The sequence below is a fragment of the Macaca nemestrina genome, chromosome 6 (genome assembly GCF_043159975.1).
Source record: "Macaca nemestrina isolate mMacNem1 chromosome 6, mMacNem.hap1, whole genome shotgun sequence".
Lineage (NCBI taxonomy): Eukaryota > Metazoa > Chordata > Mammalia > Primates > Cercopithecidae > Macaca > Macaca nemestrina.
Window position 1 is genome coordinate 147,340,197 of NC_092130.1, and position 26,510 is coordinate 147,366,706.

The following is a 26,510-nucleotide window of genomic DNA, read 5'->3' on the forward strand; positions in this document are numbered from 1 at the left end:
ACTTGGCAACCTCGGTTTTTTATAACAGAGATCAGGAGGAGCAGGCGGAATGGGACAAACGGGATAAGAAAAGGCCACCGCTTTAGTCATGGCCCTCAGACAAGCGGACTTTGGAGGCTCTGGAAAAGACTGGGCAAATCGAATGCCTAATAGGGCTTGGTTCCAATGCAGTCTACAAGGACACTTTAAAAAAGGTTGTCCAAGTAGAAGTAAGCCACCCCCTCGTCCATGCCCCTTGCGTCAAGGGAATCACTGGAAGGCCCACTGCCCCAGGGGACAAAGGTCCTCTGAGTCAGAAGCCACTAACCAGATGATCCAGCAGCAGGACTGAGGGTACCCAGGGCAAGCGCCAGCCCATGCCATCACCCTCACAGAGCCCCGGGTATGCTTGACCATGGAGGGCCAGGAGGTTAACTGTCTCCTGGATACTGGCACAGCCTTCTGAGTCTTACTCTCCTGTCCTGGACAACTGTCCTGCAGATCTGTCACTCTCCGAGAGGTGCTAGGACAGCCAGTCACTAGATACTTCTCCCAGTCATTAAGTTGTGACTGGGGAACTTGACTCTTTTCACATGCTTTTCTAATTATGCCTGAAAGTCCCATTCCCTTGTTAGAGAGACACATTCTAGCAAAAGCAGGGGCCATTATACACCTGAACATAGGGGAAGGAACACCTGTTTGTTGTCCCCTGTTTGAGGAAGGAATTAATCCTGAAGTCTGGGCAACAGAAGGACAATACGGATGAGCAAAAAATGCCCATCCTGTTCAAGTTAAACTAAAGGATTCCGCCTCCTTTGCCTACCAAAGGCAGTACCCCCTCAGACCCAAGGCCCAACAAGGACTCCAAAGGATTGTTAAGGACCTAAAAGCCCAAGGCCTAGAAAAACCATGCAATAGCCCCTGCAATACTGCAATTTTAGGAGTACAGAAACCCAATGGACAGTGGAGGTTAGTGCAAGATCTCAGGATTATCAATGAGGCTGTTGTTCCTCTATACCCAGCTGTACTTAGCCCTTATACTCTGCTTTCCCAGATACCAGAGGAAGCAGAGTGGTTTACAGTCCTGGACTTTAAGGATGCCTTTTTCTGCATCCCTGTACATCCTGACTCTCAATTCTTGTTTGCCTTTGAAGATCCTTCAAACCCAACATCTCAAATCACCTGGACTGTTTTACCCCAAGGGTTCAGGGATAGCCCCCATCTATTTGGCCAGGCATTAGCCCAAGACTTGAGCCAATTCTCATACCTGGACACTCTTGTCCTTTGGTACGTGGATGATTTACTTTTAGCCACCCGTTCAGAAACCTTATGCCATCAAGCCACCCAAGCGCTCTTAAATTTCCTCTCTACCTGTGGCTACAAGGTTTCCAAACCAAAGGCTCAGCTCTACTCACAGCAGATTAAATACTTAGGGCTAAAATTATCCAAGGGCACCAGGGCCCTCAGTGAGGAATGTATCCAGCCTATTACTGGCTTATCCACATCCCCAAACCCTAAAGCAACTAAGAAGGTTCCTTGGCATAACAGGTTTCTGCTCAATATGGATTCCCAGGTACGGTGAAATAGCCAGACCATTATATACACTAATTAAGGAAACTCAGAAAGCCAATACCCATTTAGTAAGATGGACACCTGAAGCAGAAGCAGCTTTCTAGGCCCTAAAGAAGACCCTAACACAAGCCCCAGTACTCAGAAGAAGTAGAATAGGGAACCTCACGAGGACATAGTTTCCTCCCCTCAGGATGGCTAGCCGCCAAAGAAGGAAAAATACTTTTGCCTTCAGCTAACCAATGGAAATCACTTCAAACCTTTCACTTAGGCATTGATAGCACCCATCAGATGATCAAATCATTATTTACTGGACCAGGCCTTTTCAAAACCATCAAGCAGATAGTCGGAGTCTGTAAAGTGTGCCAAAGAAGTAATCTCCTGCACTGCGGGCCATACATTTCAATCCCTGTATCTTTAACCTTGTTAAGTTTGTCAGCCACTGGGGCAAATGTTCAAAGTGCAGGTCACCCATCCCAGCCCATGCTGACTGAATCGGAAAACCTGCAGATTCCACAAGCATAGATTTTTCTGACGCACACTGAAGTTTGAGAAACACTGGTTTCAAAACATTACCTAATAGGAAAAGCTGTGGAGTATTTTCTTGGAAAGAGAATGACTTAAATTTCAAGAAATAAGTGACAATTAGAGGCTAAAGCCCAGTAGGGGGGAAAATAAGCCCTATTTCCACTTCTAGCAAAGATAATTATTTAGTGGCTTAGGTAAGAAGCTGTGCCCTGATCGTAGCCATCAGCTTAGAGAAATGAGCACTAATAAGTGCTAGGAAATGTTCGGCATATGAAATTCAAATGTGCTAACAAAAGTAAAATGCTTTCCCTTTAGAATTTGTGGACTAGAATGTATGTAGCAGACATTATTCCAAATCAACAGAGATTAAATATACCAATGTGAACATCACCTTATATATTAAATGATTAACTTTAATTTTTAAAATTAATATTCCATCAAGTTATCTGCATTTCTCACATAAAACAGTAGCTCTCTAACTTCAATGAGTAGAAGAAATCACTTAAGAAGCTTGTTAAAATGTATATGTTCTAGACTCCCTCTCCTCCATTGATTTTTTTAGGTCAGAGATCAGCCTAGGATTTTAATGAGATTTCCAGATGATTTAGAAATGGTGTTAGAAAGGCTAACCTGACTGGGCACGGTGGCTCATACCTGTAATCCCAGCACTTTGGGAGGCTGAGGCGGGTGGATCACCTGAGATCAGGAGTTCAAGCGATCAGCCTGATCAACACGGAGAAACCCCATCTCTACTAAAAATGCAAAATTAGCCGGGCCTGGTGGCTCATGCCTGTAATCCTGGCTACTCGGGAGGCTGAGACAGGAGAATCGCTTGAACCCAGGAGGCGGAGGTTGCAGTGAACCGAGATCATGCCATTGCACTCCAGCCTGGGCAACAGAGCAAGACCCCATCTCAAACAAAAAAGAAAGGCTAACTTTTGAAAAACAAACACTTAGGAAGAGTCTGACCTCTGACCAACGACTCTCTCTTCCCCCACCAAAAAAAAAAAAAAAAAAAAAAAAAACAACCCTCAAGACAATTTATTCAACCAAACTTCCTGCTTAGCTGCACATTGAATTAATACTCAGTGACTAATTTAATATCATATACCCATTTCCAGAGCCATGAACACAGTAACAATTGTAAGTTCCCAGAATTGAATTTTTTTGCACGTAATTATTACAAGAAGAAGCTTAATAGTAAATCAACTTAGGGTGGTACTCTGGTCCTGTGATGTGTGAGTACACATATGTAAATCAAATGCATTAATACATTAAATTTCAGTTTCCTGGATTTCTGCATACAGGACAATATAAGTGGAATGGATGTTGGTCATGCTTTTTGGTTACTCAATAGTTTTTGAGCTCTGTTCCCACTGAAAAGGTAAAGAACGTACCATCCCAAAATATGCAAAATAGGTATATGATTATTTCGAGTTGAAAACATTAGAGAAATTGTAGTTTCAGAGAGAGCTAGCTGATTCGTGTCTTCCTGCAGGCTTGGTCTTCCTGCAGGCAGCAAGCCATGAAGGGGTACACTTCTCATACCAGGGTGAGAAAATAGCTCTTATTACCAGACTGGGAACTGGGCACTACAATAGACCTGAATAAATATACTTATAGAAATAACCCTTATCTTCCACTAGTTTCACACACACCCACACTCACATATTTTGTAGTGACTTCCCTAGAAACTTGCTGCTCCAGGCTGGGCACGGTGGCTCACGCCTGTAATCCCAGCACTTTGGGAGGCTGAGGTACATGGATCACAAGTTCAGGAGTTCGAGACCAACCTGACCAACATGGTGAAACCCCATCCCTACTAAAAATAGAAAATTATCAGGGTGTGGTGGCATGTGCCTGTAATCACAGCTACCCGGGAGGCTGAGGCAGGGAATCGCTTGAACCCAGGAGGCAGAGGTTGCAGTGAGTCGAGGTCATGTCACTGCACTCCAGCCTGGGTGACAGAGTGTCACCAGAAAAAAAACAAAACAAAACAAATTTACTGCTCCTAGCCAGGTCCCCTTTGTTCTGTCATTACCTCTCAAATTTATCATTCTTTATCTGATAAGTATAAAAGCATTTTTCTTTGACCACTTCTTCAGACTCCATTTTCTTGTGAAGATATCCATCTATAATTGCCTGACAGGTTCTTCCTGCCCACTGCACAGACAAAACCAATTCACTAAGACGATAATATTGCAGTAGAGAAAGCGTTTCATTATTGCAGAGCTAGCCAAGAAGGACTAGGGTTATTAATATTACTCAAATCAGTCTCCTTGAGAACTCAGAGGATAGAGTTTTTATGGACAATTTGGTGGGCAGAGGGCTAGAGAATCAGTGCCACTGATTGGTTGGAAATGAAATCATAGGGGTGTGGAAAATGATTCTCCGTCAATCTTTGGGTGAGGGCCACAGGACTGGCTTGAGTCATGAGTCCCAGGTCTGGGTGGGGTCAGTTGGCTACCAGAATGCAAAAGTCTGAAAAAAGTCTCAAAAGATCAATCTTAGGTTCTACAATAGTGATGTTATCTATAGGAGCAATTGGGGAAGTCTTGAATCTTGTGACCTCTGGCCGCATGACTCTTAAGCAGTAATGAAGATTATAGAACCTGTGCCTACCAGAATTGTAGCAGAATTCAGGCTCCTCCCATAATCCTAATTTCATGGCCTTTCATTAATTTACAAAGGTGGCTTTGGTTCCTAAGCAAGTAGGGAGTTAGTTTTAGGGAGGGACTATTATCATCCTTGCTTCAAAGTTAAGCTATAAACTAAATTCCTCCCATGGTTAGCTTGGTCTATAGCCAGGAATGAGTGAGAACAGTCAGCCTGTAAGCCTAGAACCAAAATGGAGTCAGCTTTTCTAGACTTCTCTCACTGTCATAATTTTTGCAAAAGCGGTTTCACATCCATATACATGTAAAGCTAATAAAATTTATGTGCTTTTCTCTTGTTAATCTGCTTAGTATTAATTTGATTTCTAGATCCAGCTAAAAAGCCCACTAAGACCTAAAAGGGGTCCCCTAAACTACATTTGGGGAATTTTCCCCATCATTCATCTTCTCTTCAAGATGGAAGCCCTCCACCAACTTCCCTTAAAACTAGTGCACAAGGAGCATTATTTTCACAGGAAGATGGTGGTACTGGGTGAGTCCAGTCAGCAAAGAGATGTGGCTGGATCATGATGGAGAGATGCCAGCTTTCATAGGTAGCATTGGCAAAAGCGCGAGGGCAGAGAGAGATGCCAAATGCAACACAGAGGATCTTTGGTCTTTGGCAAGCACCATTTGAATGGTGTGGTGAGATCTGAAATCAGAGTATCAGGGACACAGAACACACTGGAATAGAAAAGATATTGGTGCATTTAGGTTTACAGGTAGAAAGCAATTAGGGAAGAAGTTGATGATATAAAGGGGATAACTGTTGATCAGGTATGGGAGCAGATGCAAATAATAGCATTACTTTTGTTACACTTTATACAAGGCCCACTGATTCCTACTACTGATTCCATGAAAGAGGAATGTGTTAGTCCATTCTCACATTGCTATAAAGAACTGCCCAAGACTGGATAATTTATAAAGAAAAGAGGTTTGATTGACTCACAGTTCTGCATGGCTGGGGAGGACTCAAGAAACGTACAATCATGGTAGAAGGCAAAGGGGAAGCAAGGCACATCTTACGTGGTGGCAGGAGGAAGAGAGAACTAAGTGGAAGTACTATACACTTTCAAACAACCATCTCTCATGAGAACTCACTTTAACAAGAGCAGCAAGGGAGAAATCCACCCCCATGATCCAATCACCTCCCACCTGGCCTTTCCTCCAACACTAGGAATGACAATTCCACATGAGATTTGGGTAGGGACACAGAGCAATAACGATATCAAGGTTTTATGTACATTTTATGGGTAAGTAAAGAGGCTCAGAGAAATTAAATAATGGGTTATCCAACCGAGAAGAGACAGAATAGCAACTCAGCTGGCTCCAAAGCTCATCACCTTGCTTCTACACCAGAAGACCAAGAGGTCCAGTAGAATGGTTGGACTTAAAAGGAGGGAGAAGACCTCATTTACTGGAGGGAAGAAGGGAAATACTAATATAAGTTTCTAGATTTAATGACGTAGGAGGAGAGCAAACAGTCTGCTGTTTAGTAGGGGAGTAGATGAAAGTGAAGTGATATTTGAAAATATAAAGTTATGTGCTTTCTATAGGCTCTTAGGGAAATTCAATCTTGAGGAGATGTAGGTATTTGAAGAAAGTAGTGACAGTTACTGAGGGACTTGAGGGACTTGAGGGACTAGATAAGGAAACTACGTATAGAGATAAATTATGGTGCAACTGAGGTTGGAGATAATTAATTGGAAGTAGCTCCGGTTCTTACAATTCTAACAGCGCTCATTCTCTTAACTGTAAATTTGTAGAAACACTCAGCATTTTTTTTCAGTGAATCAAGCAGGACATGGATGCATGGAAATTGGAATTATTGGAAAGAGGTTTATAAGTGATTGGCCATGGAAATTAAGGTTTAGTGAGGAAGAGAAACAAAAGGGGAGACAGAGCAGGAGACAACCAGGGGTGGAAGGTTGGGGAACAAAGGAATTAAAAGACTAGACATGGCAGAGGACCTTTGATATGGTTTGGCTGTGTCTCCACCCAAATTTCATCTTGAATTGTAGCTCCTATAATCCCCACATCATGGGAGGAACCCGGTGGAAGGTAACTGAATCATGGGGGTGGTTACCTTTATGCTGTTCTCATGATAGTGAGTTTTCACAAGATCTAATGGTTTTATAAAGGTCTTTTCCATCTTTTGCTCATTTTTTTCCTCCTTCCTGCTGCCGTGTGAAGAAGGACGTGTTTGCTTCCCCTTCCACTATGATTCTTAAGTGTCTTGAGGCCTCCCCAGCCCTACAGAACTGTGAGTCAATTAAAACTCTTTGCTTTATAAATTACTCAGTCTCATATATTTATTCGTAGCAGCATGAGAACGAACTAATACAACTTTTTAAAATTTTAATTTCCAATTTTTTTAAGAGACAGGATCTCTGTCACCCAGGCTGGAGTTCAGAGGTGCAATCATAGCTCACTATACCCTGGAACTCCTGAGCTCAAGCAATCCCCCCACCTCAGTGGTCTGAGAAGCTGGGACTATAGCTGGGAGCCACTGGGCCCAGCTGTGGCAGAGGAATTTCAATCCTGTTTGCTCAAAATTAATCTTGAAACAAAGACAGAAGCAGCTGTCCATCTTTGGACCAGAAATCTGACCACAGTAATTCAATCTAATTGGGTTTTTTCTGTCATATAAAAATGCAGAATTAGGCAGTCCAGGTAGGTTCAGTGCATCTACCACATCATCAATACTCCAAACTCTATCACCCTGTTCTTGTCCATTAACCTGTGGTTTTCATTTTCATGGTTTTGAAGGTGATTAGAAGTTGTGCATAGTTTGGTTCTTCCCAAGAACCCTACCCCAAAATATTGTTTTTTTTCTTTTTTGAGAAGGAGTCTGGCTCTGTCGCCCAGGCTGGAGTGCAGTGGCTGGATCTCAGCTCACTGTAAGCTCCGCCTTCTGGGTTTACGCCATTCTCCTGCCTCAGCCTCCTGAGTAGCTGGGACCACAGGCGCCCGCCACCTCGCCCGGCTAGTTTTTTGTATTTATTAGTAGAGACGGGGTTTCACCGTGTTAGCCAGGGTGGTCTCGATCTCCTGACCTCATGATCCACCCGTCTCAGCCTCCTGAAGTGCTGGGATTACAGGCTTGAGCCACCACGCCCGGCCTATTTTTTATTTTTGAGACAAGGTCTCACTCTGTCACCCAGGCTGGAGTGAAGTGGCATAATCTCGGCTCACTGCAACTTCTGCCTCCTAGGTCCAAGCGATTCTCCTGCCTCAGCCTCCCAAGTAGCTGGGGTTACAGACATGCGCCACCATGGCCTGGCTAATTTTTATATTTTGGGTAGAGACAAGGATTCACCAAGTTGGCCAGGCTGGTGTTGAACTCCTGACCTCAAGTGATCCACCCACTTTGGTCTCCCAAAGTGCTGGCATTATAGACACGAGCCACCATGCCTGGCCTAAAGAAAACATTTTAAAAGAAAAGAATAATATTAACTACAATAACACATACAGAAAAGTACTAAAAAAATGTAATCATAGAATACTATGTGGCTTATTAGAGCATAATATTTATGGTCATAATAACAAAGACACCTAATATGGATTTCACAAAAAGTTGACATATGACATTAAAAGGATGGAGGGAAGAAATGGATTGTGAAATAAATTCCTCATTTTCTGAAACAGGAAGTCAAGAGAGGGGTTCTAAGAGTAATGAAGGCCGGGCGCAGTGGCTCACGCCTGTAATCCCAGCACTTTGGGAGGCCGAGGCAGGCGGATCACGAGGTCAGGAGATCGAGACCATGGTGAAACCCTGTCTCTACTAAAAATACAAAAAATTAGCTGGGCCTGGTGGCAGGCACCTGTAGGCTCAGGAGGCTGAGGTAAGAGAATGGCGTGAACCCAGAAGGCGGAGCTTGCGGTGAGCTGAGACCACACCACTGCACTCCAGCCTGGGTGACAGAGGAGACTCCGTGTCAAAAAAAAAAAAAAGAGTAATGAAAAGAGACAGCAACAATCAGGCGTGGTGGCTCACTCCTGTAATCCCAACTATGTTGGGAGCTGAAGTGGGAAGATCATTTGCGGCCAGGAGTTCAACACTGGCCTGGACAATACAGTGAGATCCCATCTCTATAAATAAAAAGTCAAAAAAATTAGCCAGGCATAGTGGTATATACCTGTAGTCCCAGCTATTTGGGAGGCTGAGGCAGGAGGGCTGCTTGAGCTAGGAGTTCGAGGTTGCAGTGAGCTATGAGCCACCACGTTGTGGCCTGGGCATCTCTATTAAAAATCATGAGATTGCAATAGTATTTAGAGATAGGAAAAGAGATATACACCAGCGTGTCTGAAAGTGGTTGCCTCAGTAAGAGGAAGAGAGATGGAGGTCAAAAGGACAAAAAGTTGGTTTCCTTATAAGCCTTTTTTCCCTATTTGATCTCCTTTTTTTTTTTAAAGGCAGAACAGAATAAGGACAGAGTGGGGATGAGAGCCTTCTATTCAAAGTATGTTTCTCAACATCAGCTGGGAGCTTGTTAATGCAGTGTCTCCAATCCAGCCCAGACCTACAGAATCAGCCTGCATTTTAACGCCATCTCCTGGTGATTCATATAGCCGTTGTCATTTGAGAAGCATTTGTCTACTAGTCACAGAGCAGGGGACCTGAGATGAGGTGCAGGTGTCTATTGCTGTAGTAAAGGTGAGGAACTGAAACAAGATTCCTAAGTACACAAGATTCTGAACTCAGCCCATCATTCCAGGTAACTTCACCCTTTTCCCTTATACCTTCTTAACATCACTGCTCTGTATTTCTGGCAAGCCTTAATCTTGTTTCCCAAATTTCCTGCCCTGATCATCACTTTTGTGACAATCTGGTTTCAGTTTGACCTCTTTACTTCACAAAATCTGTCTTTACAGATTTTGTCACATGGCAGTTGCACGTATTATTTTTCTCAAATTGTTCCTGTTTATTTAATTACCAAGACCATATAACTCACAATAGATTAGATGCTCAAGAAAGCTTTAACAATTGGGTTCTTTCAAATCTTCAAGTTATATGCCAGAACAGATGAATGAAGAACTGTAAGTAGACCAGTCTCTGCTCTCCAGGAAAGGAAAGAAAATAAAATTACAGATAAGAGCTTTGATGGGGTAAACCCACAATTATAATCGCTCTTAGAGAGTGGTCCCTGGGTGTCGTGGCTCACACCTGTAATCACAGCACTTTGGGGGGCTGAGGCAGGAAGACTGCTTGAGCCAACGAGTTTGAGACCAGCCTGGGCAACATAGTAAGAACCTCATCTCTACAAGAAATAAAAAAATTAAAAGTTAGCCAAGTGTGGTGGCATGTACCTGCAGTCTCAGGTACATGGGAGGCTGCCGTGTGGGAGACCACTTGAACCCGGGAGTTCAAAGCAGCAGTGAGCCCTGATTGTGCCACTGCTCTCTCCAGCTTTGGTGACAGAGCAAGACCCTTTCTCAAAAAAAACAAAAAAAACACAAGAACCCTCCCATCAAGACAGTGGCCCTCTAATGATTCCACTAGAAGTGAGGACTAAGCTAAGTAGGTGTTAGTTAGATCAAAAGAAACCTTTGATTTCCAGTCCCACTAAACTATGCCTTTATTATATTTTTTTATCCCAAGTTTTCAACGATTTGTAAAGCTTCTCTAAATGTTGAGTCTGGTTTAAGTATAAAATTAAATTTCCTGGCCGGGCGCGGTGGCTCAAGCCTGTAATCCCAGCACTTTGGGAGGCCGAGACGGGCGGATCACAAGGTCAGGAGATTGAGACCATCCTGGCTAACATGGTGAAACCCCGTCTCTACTAAAAATACAAAAAACTAGCCGGGCGAGGTGGCGGGCGCCTGTAGTCCCAGCTACTCGGGAGGCTGAGGCAGGAGAATGGCGTAAACCCGGGAGGCGGAGCTTGCAGTGAGCTGAGATCCGGCCACTGCACTCCAGCCTGGGCAACAGAGCGAGACTCCGTCTCAAAAAAAAAAAAAAAAAAAAAAATTTCCTTCAGACACATAAAAATTACAACTCTATCAAAAGCTAATTTTGAAGCTATTTGGAAGCAAGGCTTAATTACAAAGTTTCAAAAGAAAACCCCTCTATGATTAAAGATCTTAGCTCCTTTATTAAAGTGAAAATTAATCTATGCAAATTAGTTTCTCTTTGAAGTGACCCATGTGTGTTAGTCAGGGTTCTCCAGAGGCACAGAACTAACAGGATATATGTATATATGAAAGGAAATTTATTAAGAATTGACTCACATAAGCACATGGTGAAGTCCCATGATAGGCCGTCTGCAAGTTGAGGAGCAAGGAAGCCAGTAATGGTTCAGTCCAAGTCCAAAGTCTCAAAAGCAGGGAAGCCAACAGTGCAACCTCTGGTCAATGGCCACAGGCCAGAGGGCCCCTGGCAAACCATGGGTATAAGTCCAAGAGTCCAAAAGCTAAAGAACCTGGAGTCTGATGTCCAAGGGCAGAATCATCCAGGACAGGAGAAAGATGAAAGCCAGAAGACAGCAAGCCAATTCCACCTTCTTCCACCTGCTTTGTTCTAGCTGCACTGGCAGCTGACTGGATTTTGCCCACCCACATGGAGGGTATGTCTGCCTCTCCCAGGCCATTGACTCAAATGTCAGTCTCTCTGGCAACACCCTCACAAACACACCCAGAAACAATAAAGGCATCCTTCAATCCAATCAAGTTGACACCTAGTATTAACCATCACACCTTGCAAACAAGCTCTTTGAGATTATAGCACTGACGAGATGTTGCTTTTCAGGCTGGGCGTGGTGGCTCATGCCTGTAATCCCAGCACTTTGGGAGGCGGAGGCAGGTGGATCTCTTTTATCTAGGAGTTTGATACCAGCCTGGGCAACATGATGAAACCATCTCTATAGAAAATACAAACATTAGCCAGGCATGGTGGCACATGTCTGTAGTCCCAGCTACTTGGGAGGCTGAGGTTGCAGTGAGCCGAGATCGTGGCACTGCACTCCAGCCTGCACGACAAAGGATCTTGTCTCAAAAAAAATTAAAAAAAGATGTTGCTTTTAAAACATTATATCAAGGAGGAATGAATATTTATCCACATAAGAAATTATTTACTTTGTGCTATCCTCTCAATCACCATTTATTGGTAGAAGATTTTGAAAATGATCCCACATGAGGAAACAGGGAATTTGTAAAACAAGTGATTCTATGGTCCAGAACAGTCTGCCATAAACAGATACTTCTCTGAAGACCCATGTTTTATCTTAAACATTTGTCAAATCTACTTTATAATAGATCCATGGTAGTTTTTGTTTGAAAAGATGTCCAACATTAAGTAAAAATGACACTCCCAAAGGTGTTTATCCTCTGAGAAGCCAGCACCCAGCTCACATCCAGTTTATGAACAGCATTATGATGCTGCAGACCTACCCTGTCTCCACCCACCCTGCATCATATTTGCTGTAAAACTGTGAAGATAAATACTGAACCACATGATTTGTCTTAGGCATGTATGTGTACATGACAGGGACAGAGCAGTCTTGAAACTGATATGAATAATTTTTTTTTATTTTTATACCATAATCCAATTCTAGTTATCTTAATTGAATTTAAAACTTTTTCAATTGCATTAAATTTACAAAAAAGTTCTCCCTCATTATACTAAAGCATTTCCAGTACTCAGATACTGAATGAGTAAAATCATTTTATTGGCTCTTTTAATTAACTCCTTCAAATGCACATTGTTTAAAAACTGACTAGGTCAAAAATAGTTACGCCTGCAGGTTGACCTACTCGGACTCTGCCAAACTCCTTCAAGTTCAACATAAATTGACATTTTCAGAGTATAAAGTCAATGTTATGGAAACACTGCTCCTCCTTTTCCATGGGGCCAATCTGGGCAATTTTTTCATTAAAATTCTTCTTCTGCCTGTTTGCTGCGGGACTCCTTGAGCTGCTGTAGCCGCTCCATAGTTTCAGAAATGGTGCGTTCCCCGTGGACCTTATTGTCTCTTGTGCGGATATTAACAGTGCCACTGATTTTCTCTTTTTCACCAACAACTAAAACAAAATTACACAAAGCTTTGTCAGACTTAATCTAAGATATGCAAGGATTCACACTGAACATCTGAAAAGAAATGATCCTAGGACCCAAAAGCTACCCCATAGCTTCTGACACATTAAAAGGTACAAGTGACAACGTATTAATATTTAAAAGAAACTCTTTGCAATATCTAAAACTACTACTGTGCTTATTGAGTCAATCTAGACAACTTAAAATAATAAAAAAACCCTAAACATCATGAATATCTTTTTCAAGTAATTCCACATGAAGAATTTATCTTGAGAAAGTAATCAAACAGATGTATTTAAAACAATGTGTCTTCATCCTTGATATAATAGCAAAATATTTTTTCACAAACATCCATGATTATTTAAGTGAAAAAAAAAAACAAAAAAACCAGTATGTATGCATGAGCCTATTTTTATAGTTATTATGTATTAAAATATATAATAGAAAAAAATCAGGACTGGAAGGAACTAAATTCTTGATTACAATTCACTTAAGTCTGTCTCAAGGTTTCAGTAGATTTTCCTGATGTCTGGCAAATTCTCTTTGTTAAGTTTCCATTCTTACCTAAAATGAAGTTATACTGTGCTAACTGTGCATTTCGAATCTTCTTATTCAATGTACAACCTGGATCCAGATCAATGTCTGCCATGAATTTGGCATCATGGAATTGTTGCCGTACCTATTGTAACAGAGATACAGAATTTGTCAGATCTAAAATTAGAATTATATTTTGATCTTACATGATTTTACTGAACATAGGGATCAGGACTTCCTGGGTGAACTTCCAGCAATTTAAAGCTGGCAAAACTGTCTTAGATAATATTATTCACTGCCATTTTCCCCCCCCCTTTTGAGAAAAAGGCTAGCTCCTCTTTATTACCTCAGGTCATGTGTATTAAGTAAACAATATCTTCAGTGTTCTTCTTTTCCAAAAAAGCAATACACTAGATTACATTTTATTAATTTTACATTAACTAAACTTCCCATTAACATGATAACCTATTAACATGACAAAAAGACCTAAATGAATAATTTTATTTCACTATCATTTCATATGAACCTCAGATTAGATATGAAAAATATCACATGATCAACACCTGAAAAAAATGATCTTCAACTGAATAAATCTTAACTTCTGAGTATCAGAAAGTTTATCAGGTTATCATAGGCATTAGTCCCTTAACTTCAAAATAGAATAATATTTAATAGTCTAAAAGTAATTTAGATTAGAACAAAGTAACAATGAGTATAAAAAATGTTTCGCCGGGCGTGGTGGCTCATGCCTGTAATCCCAGCACTTTGGGAGGCCGAGGCGGGCGGATCACCTGAGAATTTCATAAGAGTTATCGTGGGGTTTTCTGAGGTAGAAAATGTAGCCCATTTTTTACCATCTCATGGGCTACACCTTGACCTAACGTTTTTGCGGTGGAGGGCATTTGCGCTCACTTTGTGACCTTCATCAGGGTTTGCTGAAGATGGCAGTATATAGGCTGAGCAAGAGAGGGTGGGGTGGATCGGGGTTTATCGATTACGGAACAGGCTCCTCTAGGGGGATGTAAAGCACCGTCAAGTCCTTTGAGTTTTAAGCTGTTGCTTGTAGTATTCTGGCGAGTAGTTTTGTTATTTAACTATTGAGTTTTAGGGCTAAGCATAGTAGGGTGTCTAATCCCAGTTTGGGCCTTAGCTATTGTGTGTTCAGAAGTCTTAAAGCCACTTTCGTAGTTTATTTTACATCAGCTAGGGTTTTACAGTTTAGATGGAGTTTAGCTTTATTGTATCAGATCTTAAACACCCTCTACGCCGGTCTCTATTGGCTAGGGTTAATCGTATGACCGCGGTAGCTGGCACGAAATTGACCAACCCTTAATATAGCATAGCTTAGTTAAACTTTCGTTTATTGCTAAAGATTCGTCACTGCTGTCTCCCGTGGGGGTGTGGCTAGGCAAAGTGTTTTGAGCTGCGTGTGCGTGCTTGATACTTGCTCCTCTTTATCATGGTGATTTATAGGGCGTCTTCACCAGTGTGGGGATGCTTGCATGTGTAATCTTGCTAAGGGCCAATAGAAAGGCCAGGACCAAACCTATCTGTTTATGGGGTGTGCAAGCCCATCTAGGCATTTTCAGTGTCTTGCTTTAGGCGGGTTTAAGGTACATAAACGGAGATGTGAGTGTGATTAGGGGAGTGGCTTCTTTGGGGTGAGAGGGAGTTATAGGTTGGTGTAAAGAGCGTTTTATGAAGTAAATATTTATTAGTTGAGGGAATGGCAGTTGAAGTTGTGCACACCTAAAAGATGAAAATACAAGCTTTGGCCGGGTAAATTGAAGCTTTTGTTTTTGGGGTTTGGCAAAAGCGGGTTTTGGATGAAGGTCAGAGATGGGGGTGGGGGGGTTTGATGGGATTTTTATTGTGGTTTTATAGTATGGTGGAGGCGTTATTGTGGAGTCGATAATTGGTATGTCTTACAAGCATGAATTAAATAGTACCTTGCTGATGTTTGCGTGGGACTAGGATATTGAACGTAGGTGCGATCAACAACTGTATGTACTAGGAATCAAAGACAGGCGCATTCAGGACGGGATGTGGTGGGAGTCAGCATTCTCTGATGGGGTTACGTGTGGACCAGAGATAAAAGATACCAAATGCATGGAGAGCTCCCGTGACTGGTTAATAGGGTGATAGACCCGTGATCCATCGAGATGTCTTATTTAAGGGGAACGTGTGGGCGATGTTGGTTGTTATGGCCCTGAGGTAAGAACCAGATGCCGGATACAGTTCAGTTATCGCTACCCCCACGAGTTATGGGCCCGGAGCGAGGAGAGTAGCACTGCTCGTGCGGGATATTGATTTCACGGAGGATGGTGAACAAGGGATTCCTAAGTGAGGGGGGGCATCCGTAGTGAGGAGGATTGTTTAATTAGTATGTGCAATGTTCGATGAACGACTTAATGTCTCATGGACGACTACCATGGATTGGTTTGGTTGATATTCGTAGGGAAATACTTGGACTTTGGGGTGTTGCAGTTATGTACTATTGGTGAAGTACTCATTAGGGTCCTTGCTTATAAGCATGTCTTTCGAGGATGGTTGGTAAATATGTAATGGCATGTGCTATGTACAGTTAAACATATATAGTACTATATATTATGCGTGTTGGCTAGCAGTAATGCACGAATTACATAGTAGCATTGGAAGTGGATTAATGCTAAAATTGCATTGTGAAGTTTGTACAACATAAAATACAGAAAGTAGTTTAAGTTAGAACGCCAGTTTTGGGTGTTGGTGGTGGAGTTAAGTACTTTCTTTCTGACTGCCCTAGGGAGAATGTTCCATTTCTGGTTTACAAGGCCAGTATATTAATTTATACTACAAGGGCAAGCTCATTTGAGTAAGTTGTTTTCGATTAGGGAGGTCAATGGTATTAGGATTAGAATTGTGATGAAGTATATTGCGGATGCTATTTGGCCAATGGTGATAAGGGGCTGGATTATTGGTTGGCTTCCAATTCAGGTTAGGGTTAGTAGGATTGTGATTAGGAATCAGAATAGGAATTGGCTGAGTGGGCGGAATATTATGCTCTGTTGTTTGGATTTGTGGAGTATGGGGATGACTGCTAGAATGAGAATTGATAGGAAGAGTGCTAATACGCCCCCTAATTTATTGGGGACAGATCGTAGGATTGCGTATGCGAATAGAAAATATCATTCTGGTTTGATATGTGGAGGGGTGTTTAGTGGATTGGCTGGAGTGTAATTGTCTGGGTCACTTAGGAGGTCGGGTGAGAGTAGTACTAATGTTATTAGAATAAAGAGAAGGAGGACTAGGCCTAGGATATCTTTAATTGTGTAGTAGGGGTGAAAGGTGATTTTGTCTGAGTCAGAAGAGATTCCACAGGGGTTGTTTGATCCTGTTTTGTGTAGAAATAGTAAGTGTACGGTTGTGAGGGCAACGATGATGAAAGGTAGGATAAAATGTAGGGTGAAGAATCGTGTAAGGGTGGGGCTATCAATGGCATACCCACCTCAGACTCACTGAACAAGGTTAGTTCCGATGTATGGTACTGCTGATAGTAGGTTTGTGATTACTGTTGCCCCCCAGAATGACATTTGGCCCCATGGGAGTACGTAGCCCATGAAAGCTGTTGCTATAGTTATGAGAAGGAGTGTAATGCCAATGTTTCAGGTTTTTAAGAGAAGATATGAGCCGTAGTAGAGGCCTCGACCTACATGTAGAAAGAGGCAGATAAAAAGTATAGAGGCGCCGTTAGCATGGAGGTAGCGGGTGGTTCAGCCATAATTTACGTCTCGAGTGATATGTGCGATTGAGGAAAATGCAGAGGAGGTATCTGGTGAGTAGTGTATTGCTAAGAATAGACCTGTGATAATTTGTAGAATTAAGCAGGTTGCGAGGAGTGAGCCAAAGTTTCATCACATGGAAATATTGGATGGGGTAGGTAGGTCAATGAGGAAGTGGTTGATTACTTTTATGATTGGGTTGGATTTACGTATTGGAATCATTGGAGCTTTTATAGTTGAAGTACAACGATGTTTTTTCATATCATTGGTTATGGTTGGAGTCCATATGGAAGCAATGACATATATTTTATTTACATTAAGTGTACTATTGGTTATGGGGTTTGTAGGTTTTTCTTCTAAGCCTTCTCCTATTTATGGGGGTTTAGCGTTGATTGTTAGTGGTGTGATTGGTTGTGTGATTGTTTTAAGTTATGGGGGGGCTTATATGGGTTTAATGATGTTTTTAGTTTATTTAGGAGGTATAATGGTTGTTTTTGGTTATATTACAGCAATGGCCATTGAAGAATATCCTGAGACATGGGGTTCAGGGCTTGAGGTTGTAGGGGGTTTTTTAATAGGGTTAATGATGGAGATGGGGTTAGTTTTATGGGTTTTAAATTTAGATGAAGTAGTGGTGGTGGTTAATTTTAATGATATGGGTAATTGGGTGATTTTTGAGGGGGAGGGGTCAGGGTTAATTCGAGGTGATTCTATTGGTGCTGGTGCTTTATATGATTATGGGCGTTGGTTAGTGGTGGTTGCTGGTTGAACGTTGTTTGTTGGTGTATATATTGTGATTGAAATTACTCGAGGTAATAGGTTATATTATTAGAAGTATAGTCAGGATAAGGGGAATGAGGAAAGAGAGGAAATAGAGCTTGATTATGCCTTTTTGGGTGGTTATAGTTATAGAAGCAGTAATATGTGTTTGTGAGATTATTTTAGGTATAGATTTCTCTAGTCATGTTGAGTCTAATAGAAGGAGGGCTAGGTTTTGACTTATAAGTAGGTTTTGATAGGGAATCATACGGTGAACTGTGGTGGGATAATATCCTAGTATGTTGGAGAATTTGAATGTTTGTGATGGGTTTTTTACTTTTAGTTTATTCATTATAAGAGTAAGGTCTAGGGCTATTAGGAAGCCTAGGGCAGTTGCGTATAGGGCTGAGAGTTTTAGATGGAGAGGTATTGTTGGTTGGGGGAGTAAGGTAGGGGGTATGTTATTGGTAATAAGGAATCCTGTAATTATACTGCCTATTGTGAGGCGTTTAATTGGGTTTAGCAAGGCGGGGTTGTTTTCGTTAATGTTTATTAAGGCTGGGAAGCGTGGTTGTCCTGTTAGGGTGAGGAGAATAGTTCGAGTACTGTAGGCGCTTGTTAAGGAGGTGGCAATGAGAGTAATAAATAGGGCTCAGGCGTTGGTATATGACGTATTTGTGGCTTCGATAATAAGGTCTTTGGAGTAGAAGCCTGTGAGGAAAGGTATTCCTGTGAGTGTTAGGTTGCCAATAGTTAGGGAGGTTGAGGTGAGGGGTATTATTTTAAATAGACCTCCTATTTTTCGGATGTCTTGTTCGTTGTTTAGGTTATGAATGAGGGATCCGGAGCATATAAAATGTATAGCTTTGAAGAAGGCGTGGGTGCAGATGTGTAGGAATGCTAGGTGTGGTTGGTTAATGCCAATGGTAACTATTATTAGGCCTAGTTGACTTGAGGTGGAGAAGGCTACGATTTTTTTAATGTCGTTTTGTGTGAGGGCGCAGATGGCTGTGAATAGGGTAGTAATGGCTCCTAGGCATAATGTAAGGTTTTGGATTAATGTGTTATTTTCTATAAAAGGATGGAAGCGAATGAGTAGGAATACTCTGGCGACGACTATAGTGCTGGAGTGAAGCAGAGCTGAGACTGGAGTTGGGCCTTCTATGGCAGAGGGTAGTCAGGGGTGAAGGCCGAATTGAGCTGATTTTCCTATTGCTCCTAGGAGGAGGCCAGTCAGCGGAAGGAGGTTTGAGTTGGAATTTAGGATTAATATTTGTTGAAAGTCTCATGAGTTGTGGTGCAGAAGGAATCATGTTATAGCTAGGATAAGACCAATGTCGCCAATGCAGTTGTATAGAATTGCTTGGATGGCTGCTGTGTTGGCGTCCGTTCGAGTGTGTCATTAGCTGATTAGGAGGAAAGATACGATTCCTACGCCCTCTCAACCAATGAAGAGTTGGAAGAGATTGTTAGCAGTAACTAGGGTTAGTATAGCAGTGAAGAAAATAAGGAGATATTTGAAGAATTGGTTGATATTTGGATCTGAGCTTATGTACCATAGTGAGAATTCTATAATGGATCAGGTGATGAATAGTGCAATTGGAATGAATATTATGGAAAAATAATCTAGTTTAAAGCTTAGTGTTAGATCCAATGTTTGGGTTGCTACTCAATGTCAGCTTCAAATGGTCGTTTCTTGGTTTGAGGAAATGTATAGAGTTGTTGGAAGGAGGCTGGTGATGAAAGCATATATTACAGTTGTTTTTACATAGTTTGGGTATGAGTGTTTTTTATTGGGGTTGATGAGGGTGGCGAGAATTGGAAGAATTAGGGAGGCGAGGGTTGTTATTATAATAGGAGTGAGCATGTTTATTACTTTTATTTGGAGTTGCACCAGTGTTTTTGGCTCCTAAGGCCAATGGAGAGCTGTTATCCTTTAAAAGTTGAGAAAGCCGTAATTTTAAGTACGGGGGCATGGATTAGCAGTCCTTGCAGGTTTTCTCGGTAAATAAGAAGTGGTGAGCTTCTAAAGTTAGGTTCACAATCTAATGTTTTGATTAAACTATATTTACAAGGAGTGAATCCTATGATGATATTGGGGTTGAGGGATAGAAGAATAATTGGGGCGAGGTGTATGAATATTAGTGTATTTTCCCGTGTGAAGGGAGGTTTTATGTTGGTTATATGGTATGTGAGTGTTCCTCGTTGCATTGTGATAAACATGTGGAGAGAGTAGAGGGCTGTAATTAGTATATTGAGTCCTGTTAGTGCAATAGTGATATGGGATCAGGAAAATGAGGCTGCGATTACGAAGAGCTCGCCTAGTAGGTTGATGGTGGGGGGTAGGGCAAGGTTAGTAAGGTTTGCTGTGAATCATCAAAAGGTTATTAATGGGAATAGGATTTGAAGTCCTCGGGACAGTAATATGATACGGCTATGGGTGCGCTCATAGTTTGAGTTAGCGAGGCAGAAATATATGGAGGAGGTGAGTCCATGGGCAATTCTAAGAATAATTGCGCCAGAGAAGCTTCAGGGGGTTTGGATGAGAGAGGCTATGATTACTAGAGCTATATGGCTTACAGAAGAGTATGCGATGAGTGATTTTAGGTCTGTCTCTCGGAGACAGATTAAGCTTGTTATGATTATACCTCATAGGGATAACATGAGGAATGGATAGGCTATGTATTCTGTTAAGGGGTTAAGAATGGAAGTAAGTCGTATTATGCCGTAGCCACCCAGTTTTAGGAGTACTGCGGCAAGGACTATTGAACCTGCAATGGGGGCTTCAACATGGGCTTTAGGAAGTCATAAGTGTAGGCCATATAGAGGTATTTTTGTCATGAAAGCTATTATGCATGCTAATCAGGTAAAGTTGTGAGATCAGGTGGTTGTTAGTTTTTGGTCTGTGAGTGTTAGTAGTATAATGTTCAATGAGCCTGTGTTGTTGTAGGTATAGATTAATATAATGAGTAGGGGTAGAGAGCCGGTTAATGTATAGAATAGGAAATATGTGCTTGCGTTGATACGTTTTGCTTGATTACCTCATTTAGTGATGATGATTAGGGTGGGAATGAGGGTAGTTTCAAATAGGATGTAGAATATGATTAGTTCTGTAGCTATGAATGTCAGAATTAAGGTGATTTGTAGGGAGATTATTATGGAAAGGTAAAGTTTTTTTGTGAGGAGGGTTCGTTGTATAGGTGGTATTGACTTGCTATGATTATGAGAGGCAGAAGTCAGGCAGTTAGCATTAGGAGGGGTGTTGTTAGTGGATCAGAGGATAAGTAAGTTGAGTAGTTAAAGAGGTTGTTGTTGGTTTGGTTGAAGAATAGTAAGGGAATGAGGCTGACAGGCTGTGTATGGTTAAGTTGATTCAGATTGTATTATTTTTGGAGAGTCATGTTATAGGTAGTAATATAGTTGTGGGGATGATTATTTTTAGCATTGAAGCAGGTTTAGGTTGTGAATGTAATCTAGTCCATATGTGTTAGAGATTGAGATTAGTAAGGCAAGACCTACTGCTGCTTCGCAAGCGGCAAATACTAGTAGGATGATGGGTATAATGTTGACTAAGGGGAAGTGTATGTTTGAGGCGATAAGGGCTGTTATGATAAAGAGTGATATTATCATTCCTTCTAGACAAAGGAGAGAGGCTATTAGGTGTGAACGGTAGGTTAATATGCCTAGAAGTGAAATAGTGAATGCTAGTATAATGTTTATGTAGGTGGGGGTCATTTGGTTAGTATGGTTATCATAATCTAATGAGTCGAAATCATTTGTTTTATTTAAACTACTTACCAATTCGGTTCAGTCTAGTCCTTTTTGAGTTCATTCGTAGGCTAAGCTAAGAATTAGGATAATAATAAAGGCGATAGATGATTTGATTATTACTGGGAGATTTGTTGTTTGAAGGGCTCATGGTAGGGATAGCAGGAAAGAGATTTCCAGGTCGAATAGTAGGAAAGTGACTGCGACTAGGAAAAACTTTACTGAGAATGGGATACGAGCAGGACTTAGGGGATCAAATCCGCATTCGTAGGGGTTAGTTTTTTCTGCATAGGAGTTAAGCTGGGGCAATCAGAATATGATAATTATTAGTAGCAGGGTCAAAAGGCTGTTGATTGTTAAGGCTAGTACTAGGTTGATTACTCTTTTTTGAATGTTGTCAAAACTGATTGATTGGAAGTCAATTGTACTAGTTATACTAAAAGAGTAGGATCTTCATCAATAGATAGAGATATAGAGAAATAGTCAGACAACGTCTACGAAGTGTCAATATCAGGCGGCGGCTTCAAAGCCAAAGTGGTGGTTTGATGTGAAGTGGTATAATAGTTGGCGAATAAGGCAGATAAAGAGGAATGTGGATCCAATGATAACGTGGAGTCCGTGGAAGCCTGTAGCAACGAAGAATGTTGAACCATAGATACCATCGGAGATAGTAAAAGGTGCTTCAAAGTATTCTGAAATTTGTAATAGGGTGAAGTAGATGCCCAGTGAAATTGTGATAAGTAGGGCTTGAATTGTTTGTTTTCAGCTACTATTTATGAGGCTGTGGTGGGCTCAGGTAATTGTAACTCCTGATGCGAGTAGTACAGAGGTGTTTAGGAGGGGTACTTCTAGGGGATTTAAAGGGGTAATACCTGTTGGTGGTCAGTGGCCCCCTAAGTGAGGTGTTGGGGCGAGGCTTGAGTGGTAAAATGCTCAGAAGAAGCCAATGAAGAAGAAGACTTCTGAGATGATAAATAATGCTATTCCATACCGAAGGCTTTTTTGGACAGATGTTGTGTGGTGGCCTTGATAGGTGCTTTCTCGTACAATGTCACGTCATCATTGATATAAGGTTAGTGTGTTGGTTAGTAGACCTAATATCAACAGGGTGGTGGAGTAAAAGTGAAATCATATGATTAAGCTGGATGTTATCAGGAGAGCTGATAGGGCCCCTGCTAGTGGTCAGGGGCTGGGTTTAACTATGTGATAGGGATGGAGTTGGTGGGTCATTAGGTGGTGTTGTGTAGATAAAGACTAACTAGGAGTGTAAAGACGTAGGCTTGAATTAGGGCAACTGCAATTTCTAGAATAGTTAATAGTATTAGGAGCGTGGAGGTTAGTAAGGTAGCAGAGAAGCTAATGGTTGATAGTACTAATACAGCGCTTCCAATCAGGTGTATTAGTAGGTGGCCAGCCGTGATATTGGCGGTTAGTCGTACAGCTAGGGCTACTGGTTGAATAAGTAGGCTGATAGTTTCGATTATCACTAGTATGGGAATGAGTAATGTGGGCGTACCTTGTGGTAGAAGATGAGCTAGAGAATTTTTGGTTTTGAAGCGAAGTCCTATGATTACTGTGCCTGCTCATAGAGGAATTGCTATAGCTAGGTTTATAGAAAGTTGGGTAGTTGGTGTAAATGAGTGGGGTAGAAGTCCTAGGAGATTAGTTATGGTAATAAAGGTGATTAGAGATATTAGTATTAGAGATCAGGTTTGTCCTTTAGCATTATGAACTACTATTATTTGTTTTAGGGTGAGTTGAGTTAGGTTTTGTTGGATGGTGGTTAGTCGATTATTAATGAGATATTTGGAGGTTGGAATTAGTAGTATGGGGAATAGGATGATAGGAATTGTAGCGGGTTGGCCTAGCATTATTGGAGTTGAGAACGGGGTAAACAGATTTTCATTCATTTTGGTTGTCAGTGGTTATTGTGGATTTGTAGGTTGGAGTTTTTTGTAAGGGGGGGTTGGTAGTAATTTGTGTTTAGCAGTTTTAATTGTATAATAAGATATAGTGTAAGAAGTATAGTTATGATAGTAGTGAATCATGTTGATGTATCTAATTGGGGCATTTCACTGCAGAAGGTATGCCCCTCAATCTTTAACTTAAAAGGTTAATGCTAGGATAGCTGTACAGTGGGTTTGTAAAGTATTTTTAGAAATTTGTAAAGTGGGAGTACGGGGGGAGGGGGGAAGAAAGAGGGCTGTTTATAGGGTGAATACAGGTCCTATTTCAAAGATTTTTAGCGGGATTAATTCTGCGACGATTGGTATGAAGCTGTGGTTTGCGCCACAGATTTCTGAGCATTGTCCGTAGTAGACGCCTGGTCGTGTGGCGGTGAATACAGTTTGGTTTAGGCACCCAGGCACTGCATCTGTTTTTAGGCCTAGTGTAGGGATGGTTCATGAATGTAAGACATCTTGAGATGTGATTATTATACGGACGGGGGCTTCAATTGGGAGTACTACTCGATTGTCAACTTCTAGAAGTCGAAGGTCTCCTGGGTTTAAGAATAATGGGGGTAACATATAAGAGTTAAAGATTAGGCCCCCATAGTCCGTGTACTCATAAGTTCAGTACCATTGGTGTCCGATTGATTTAATAGTAAAGGAGGGGTTGTTGACTTCGTCTGTTAGATACAGGATGCGCAGGGATGGAAGGGCGATCAGGACTAGGATAATTGTGGGTAAGATGGTTCAGATAATTTCTATTTCTTGGGCGTCTGTAATATTGGTGTTAGTTAGTTTTGTCGTGAGTGTCGAGAACAGGGCGTATAAGACTAGGAGGCTAATTAAAGATATAGCTATAAAAGCATGGTCATGAAAAGTGATTAGTTCTTCTATAACAGGGGATGAGGCATCTTGTAGGCCTAGTTGAACTGGGTAAGCCATGTAAGATATATAGGGTTTGACCTGTAATTTAGCTTTGACAAAGCTATGAAATAGTTTTTCTAATATCTTGGTGAAAAAGTTATAGGGGCTATAGGATTGGCTTGAAACCAGTTTTAGGGGGTTCGACTCTCTCCTTTTTCATTTAGTTTAATATAGGTTGGTTCTTCAAATGTGTGGTGAGGTGGAGGGCAGCCATTTAATCATTCTAGGCTAGTGGAGGGTTGTTCGATTAGTAGTACTTTACGTTTTGAGGCGAAGGCTTCTCAGATCATATAGATTATTAAGATTACTGCTACTAGTGAGATAAAGGAGCCTATAGATGATAGGATATTTCATGTAGTGTAGGCATCGGGGTAGTCAGAATAGCGTCGGGGTATTCTGGACAGGCCAAGGAAGTGCTGTGGAAAGAAGGTTAAATTTACACCTACGAATATAATAATAAAATGGATTTTGGCGCAGCTTTGGAGTTCGAGACCAGCCTGACCAACATGGAGAAACCCTGTCTCTACTAAAAAAAAATACAAAATTAGCGGGGCATGGTGGTGCATGCCTGTAATCCCAGCTACTTGGGAGGCTGAGGCAGGAGAATCGCTTGAGCTGAGGAAGCGGAGGTTGCTGTGAGCTGAGATCGCGCCATTGCACTCCAGCCTGAGCAACAAGAGTGAAACTCCGTCTCAAAAAAAAAAAAAAAAGTTTCTGTTCAACCTGCTGTAAGAGTTGGGCATTTTACATTCAAATCACCCCACACCTGGCAGAAAACTGTTTCCTTACAGTGGCCATTAACCCAAAGGAAGAACAGAAGAGTTGGAGGAAGCCGGTGTTCCTTCCTCATCTCTGCCATAGGGACAGTATCCTTGGGCTTTCACAAAAAGCCAATGTGAGCAGTGACTGTCTATCATCTTTTTGTAGGCACAGAAGTTATACTGTCGACTAGCAGAATCACCACAATTCCACCCAGCCCACTTAAAAGAAGGGTCAGAGTTTCTGGAAATCCTGGTCAGAAAGCAGAATGAATTTTTCCAGGAAAACATCTTAAGTACAGCTGAAGGTGAAACAGTAACTACCATACTCAAGAATCACCAGTAAAACCAGCATTCTCCGGTTGACCTAGGTGACAAAATATTTCTTTCAATTTTTGATTGAAAAGGATTCTAAATGATCTACAACACATTCATTTCTCAAATGCGAGTTACGTGTAAACCAAGGGTTATTTATGTATGTCAAATGTTTATTTCTATAAGGTATACTTTTTGAAACAATCTAGGTGACTTTGCCTATACTGTGCACAAGCTTTAGCATATTAACTAGTAGATTTTTAAGCCATAGTGATCACAAACCAATTAACCTGTTGAAATTTTGTAACACCCATTTCAGAAGGGTCGTTACAGAATTTTAGAATGCCAAGATAGGTCTACATCTTCAACTGATAACTACTTTAAAGAATAAAGCATCAGTTTTTTTCATTTTTCTCAACATGGGTCCTGTGTGTGCCTGTGAGATGGGCAATTCTGCAGTTGGGGAAGTGGCCTGATAATTACAGGGTGTTTAACATGTCTACTCTACAGTTATTAGGTATCGGGAGTACTGCCCTGTCTTCTCTCCCCACAAATGAAAAACTTACCACCACGTAATCTGGAATGTCACCCTACCCCCAAAGGGAAGTGGGGAAGTCAGTGACGTCTCCAGTTGAGAACTCAGTTAACCAATACAGAACTTTTTCCTACTGTGTGAGCTTTCACATACAAATAAGACAGAGTGCACTCAACCATGGAACATAACTTTGATTCTCATCATTTGTAACTAAAACTACTGTGTGCAGTAATAGTAATAGGAATAGTTTGAATGGTTTATCTACTAGACGGTTTAGTGTTCACTTCATTTTTTTTTTTTAAGAGATGGGGTCTCACTATGTTGCTCAGGCTGGAATGCAGTGGCTACTCACAAGCACAATCACCACACCCTGAACCCTCAAAGATCCTCCTGCCTCAAGCCCCCAAGTAGCTGGGACTACAGGTATGCATCTCCACGCTCAAGTTCA

At 41.5% G+C, this 26,510-nt stretch overlaps 1 protein-coding gene across 3 annotated transcripts in view; it reads right to left on the bottom strand.

Moving 5' to 3' along the window:
- Positions 1-12,236: 12,236 nt before the first annotated feature.
- TARS1 (threonyl-tRNA synthetase 1) overlaps positions 12,237-26,510 on the bottom strand; it is a 37,763-nt gene continuing 23,489 nt past the window's right edge. For all 3 annotated transcript variants that reach the window (XM_011726595.2, XM_011726597.2, XM_011726596.3), the window contains 2 exons: positions 13,327-13,441; positions 12,237-12,749 (listed from right to left, as the gene is read on the bottom strand). In XM_011726595.2, coding sequence (XP_011724897.1) covers positions 12,601-12,749; positions 13,327-13,441 — 264 coding nt within the window. In that variant the 3' untranslated portion in view covers positions 12,237-12,600. The remainder of the gene's footprint in view (positions 12,750-13,326; positions 13,442-26,510) is intronic.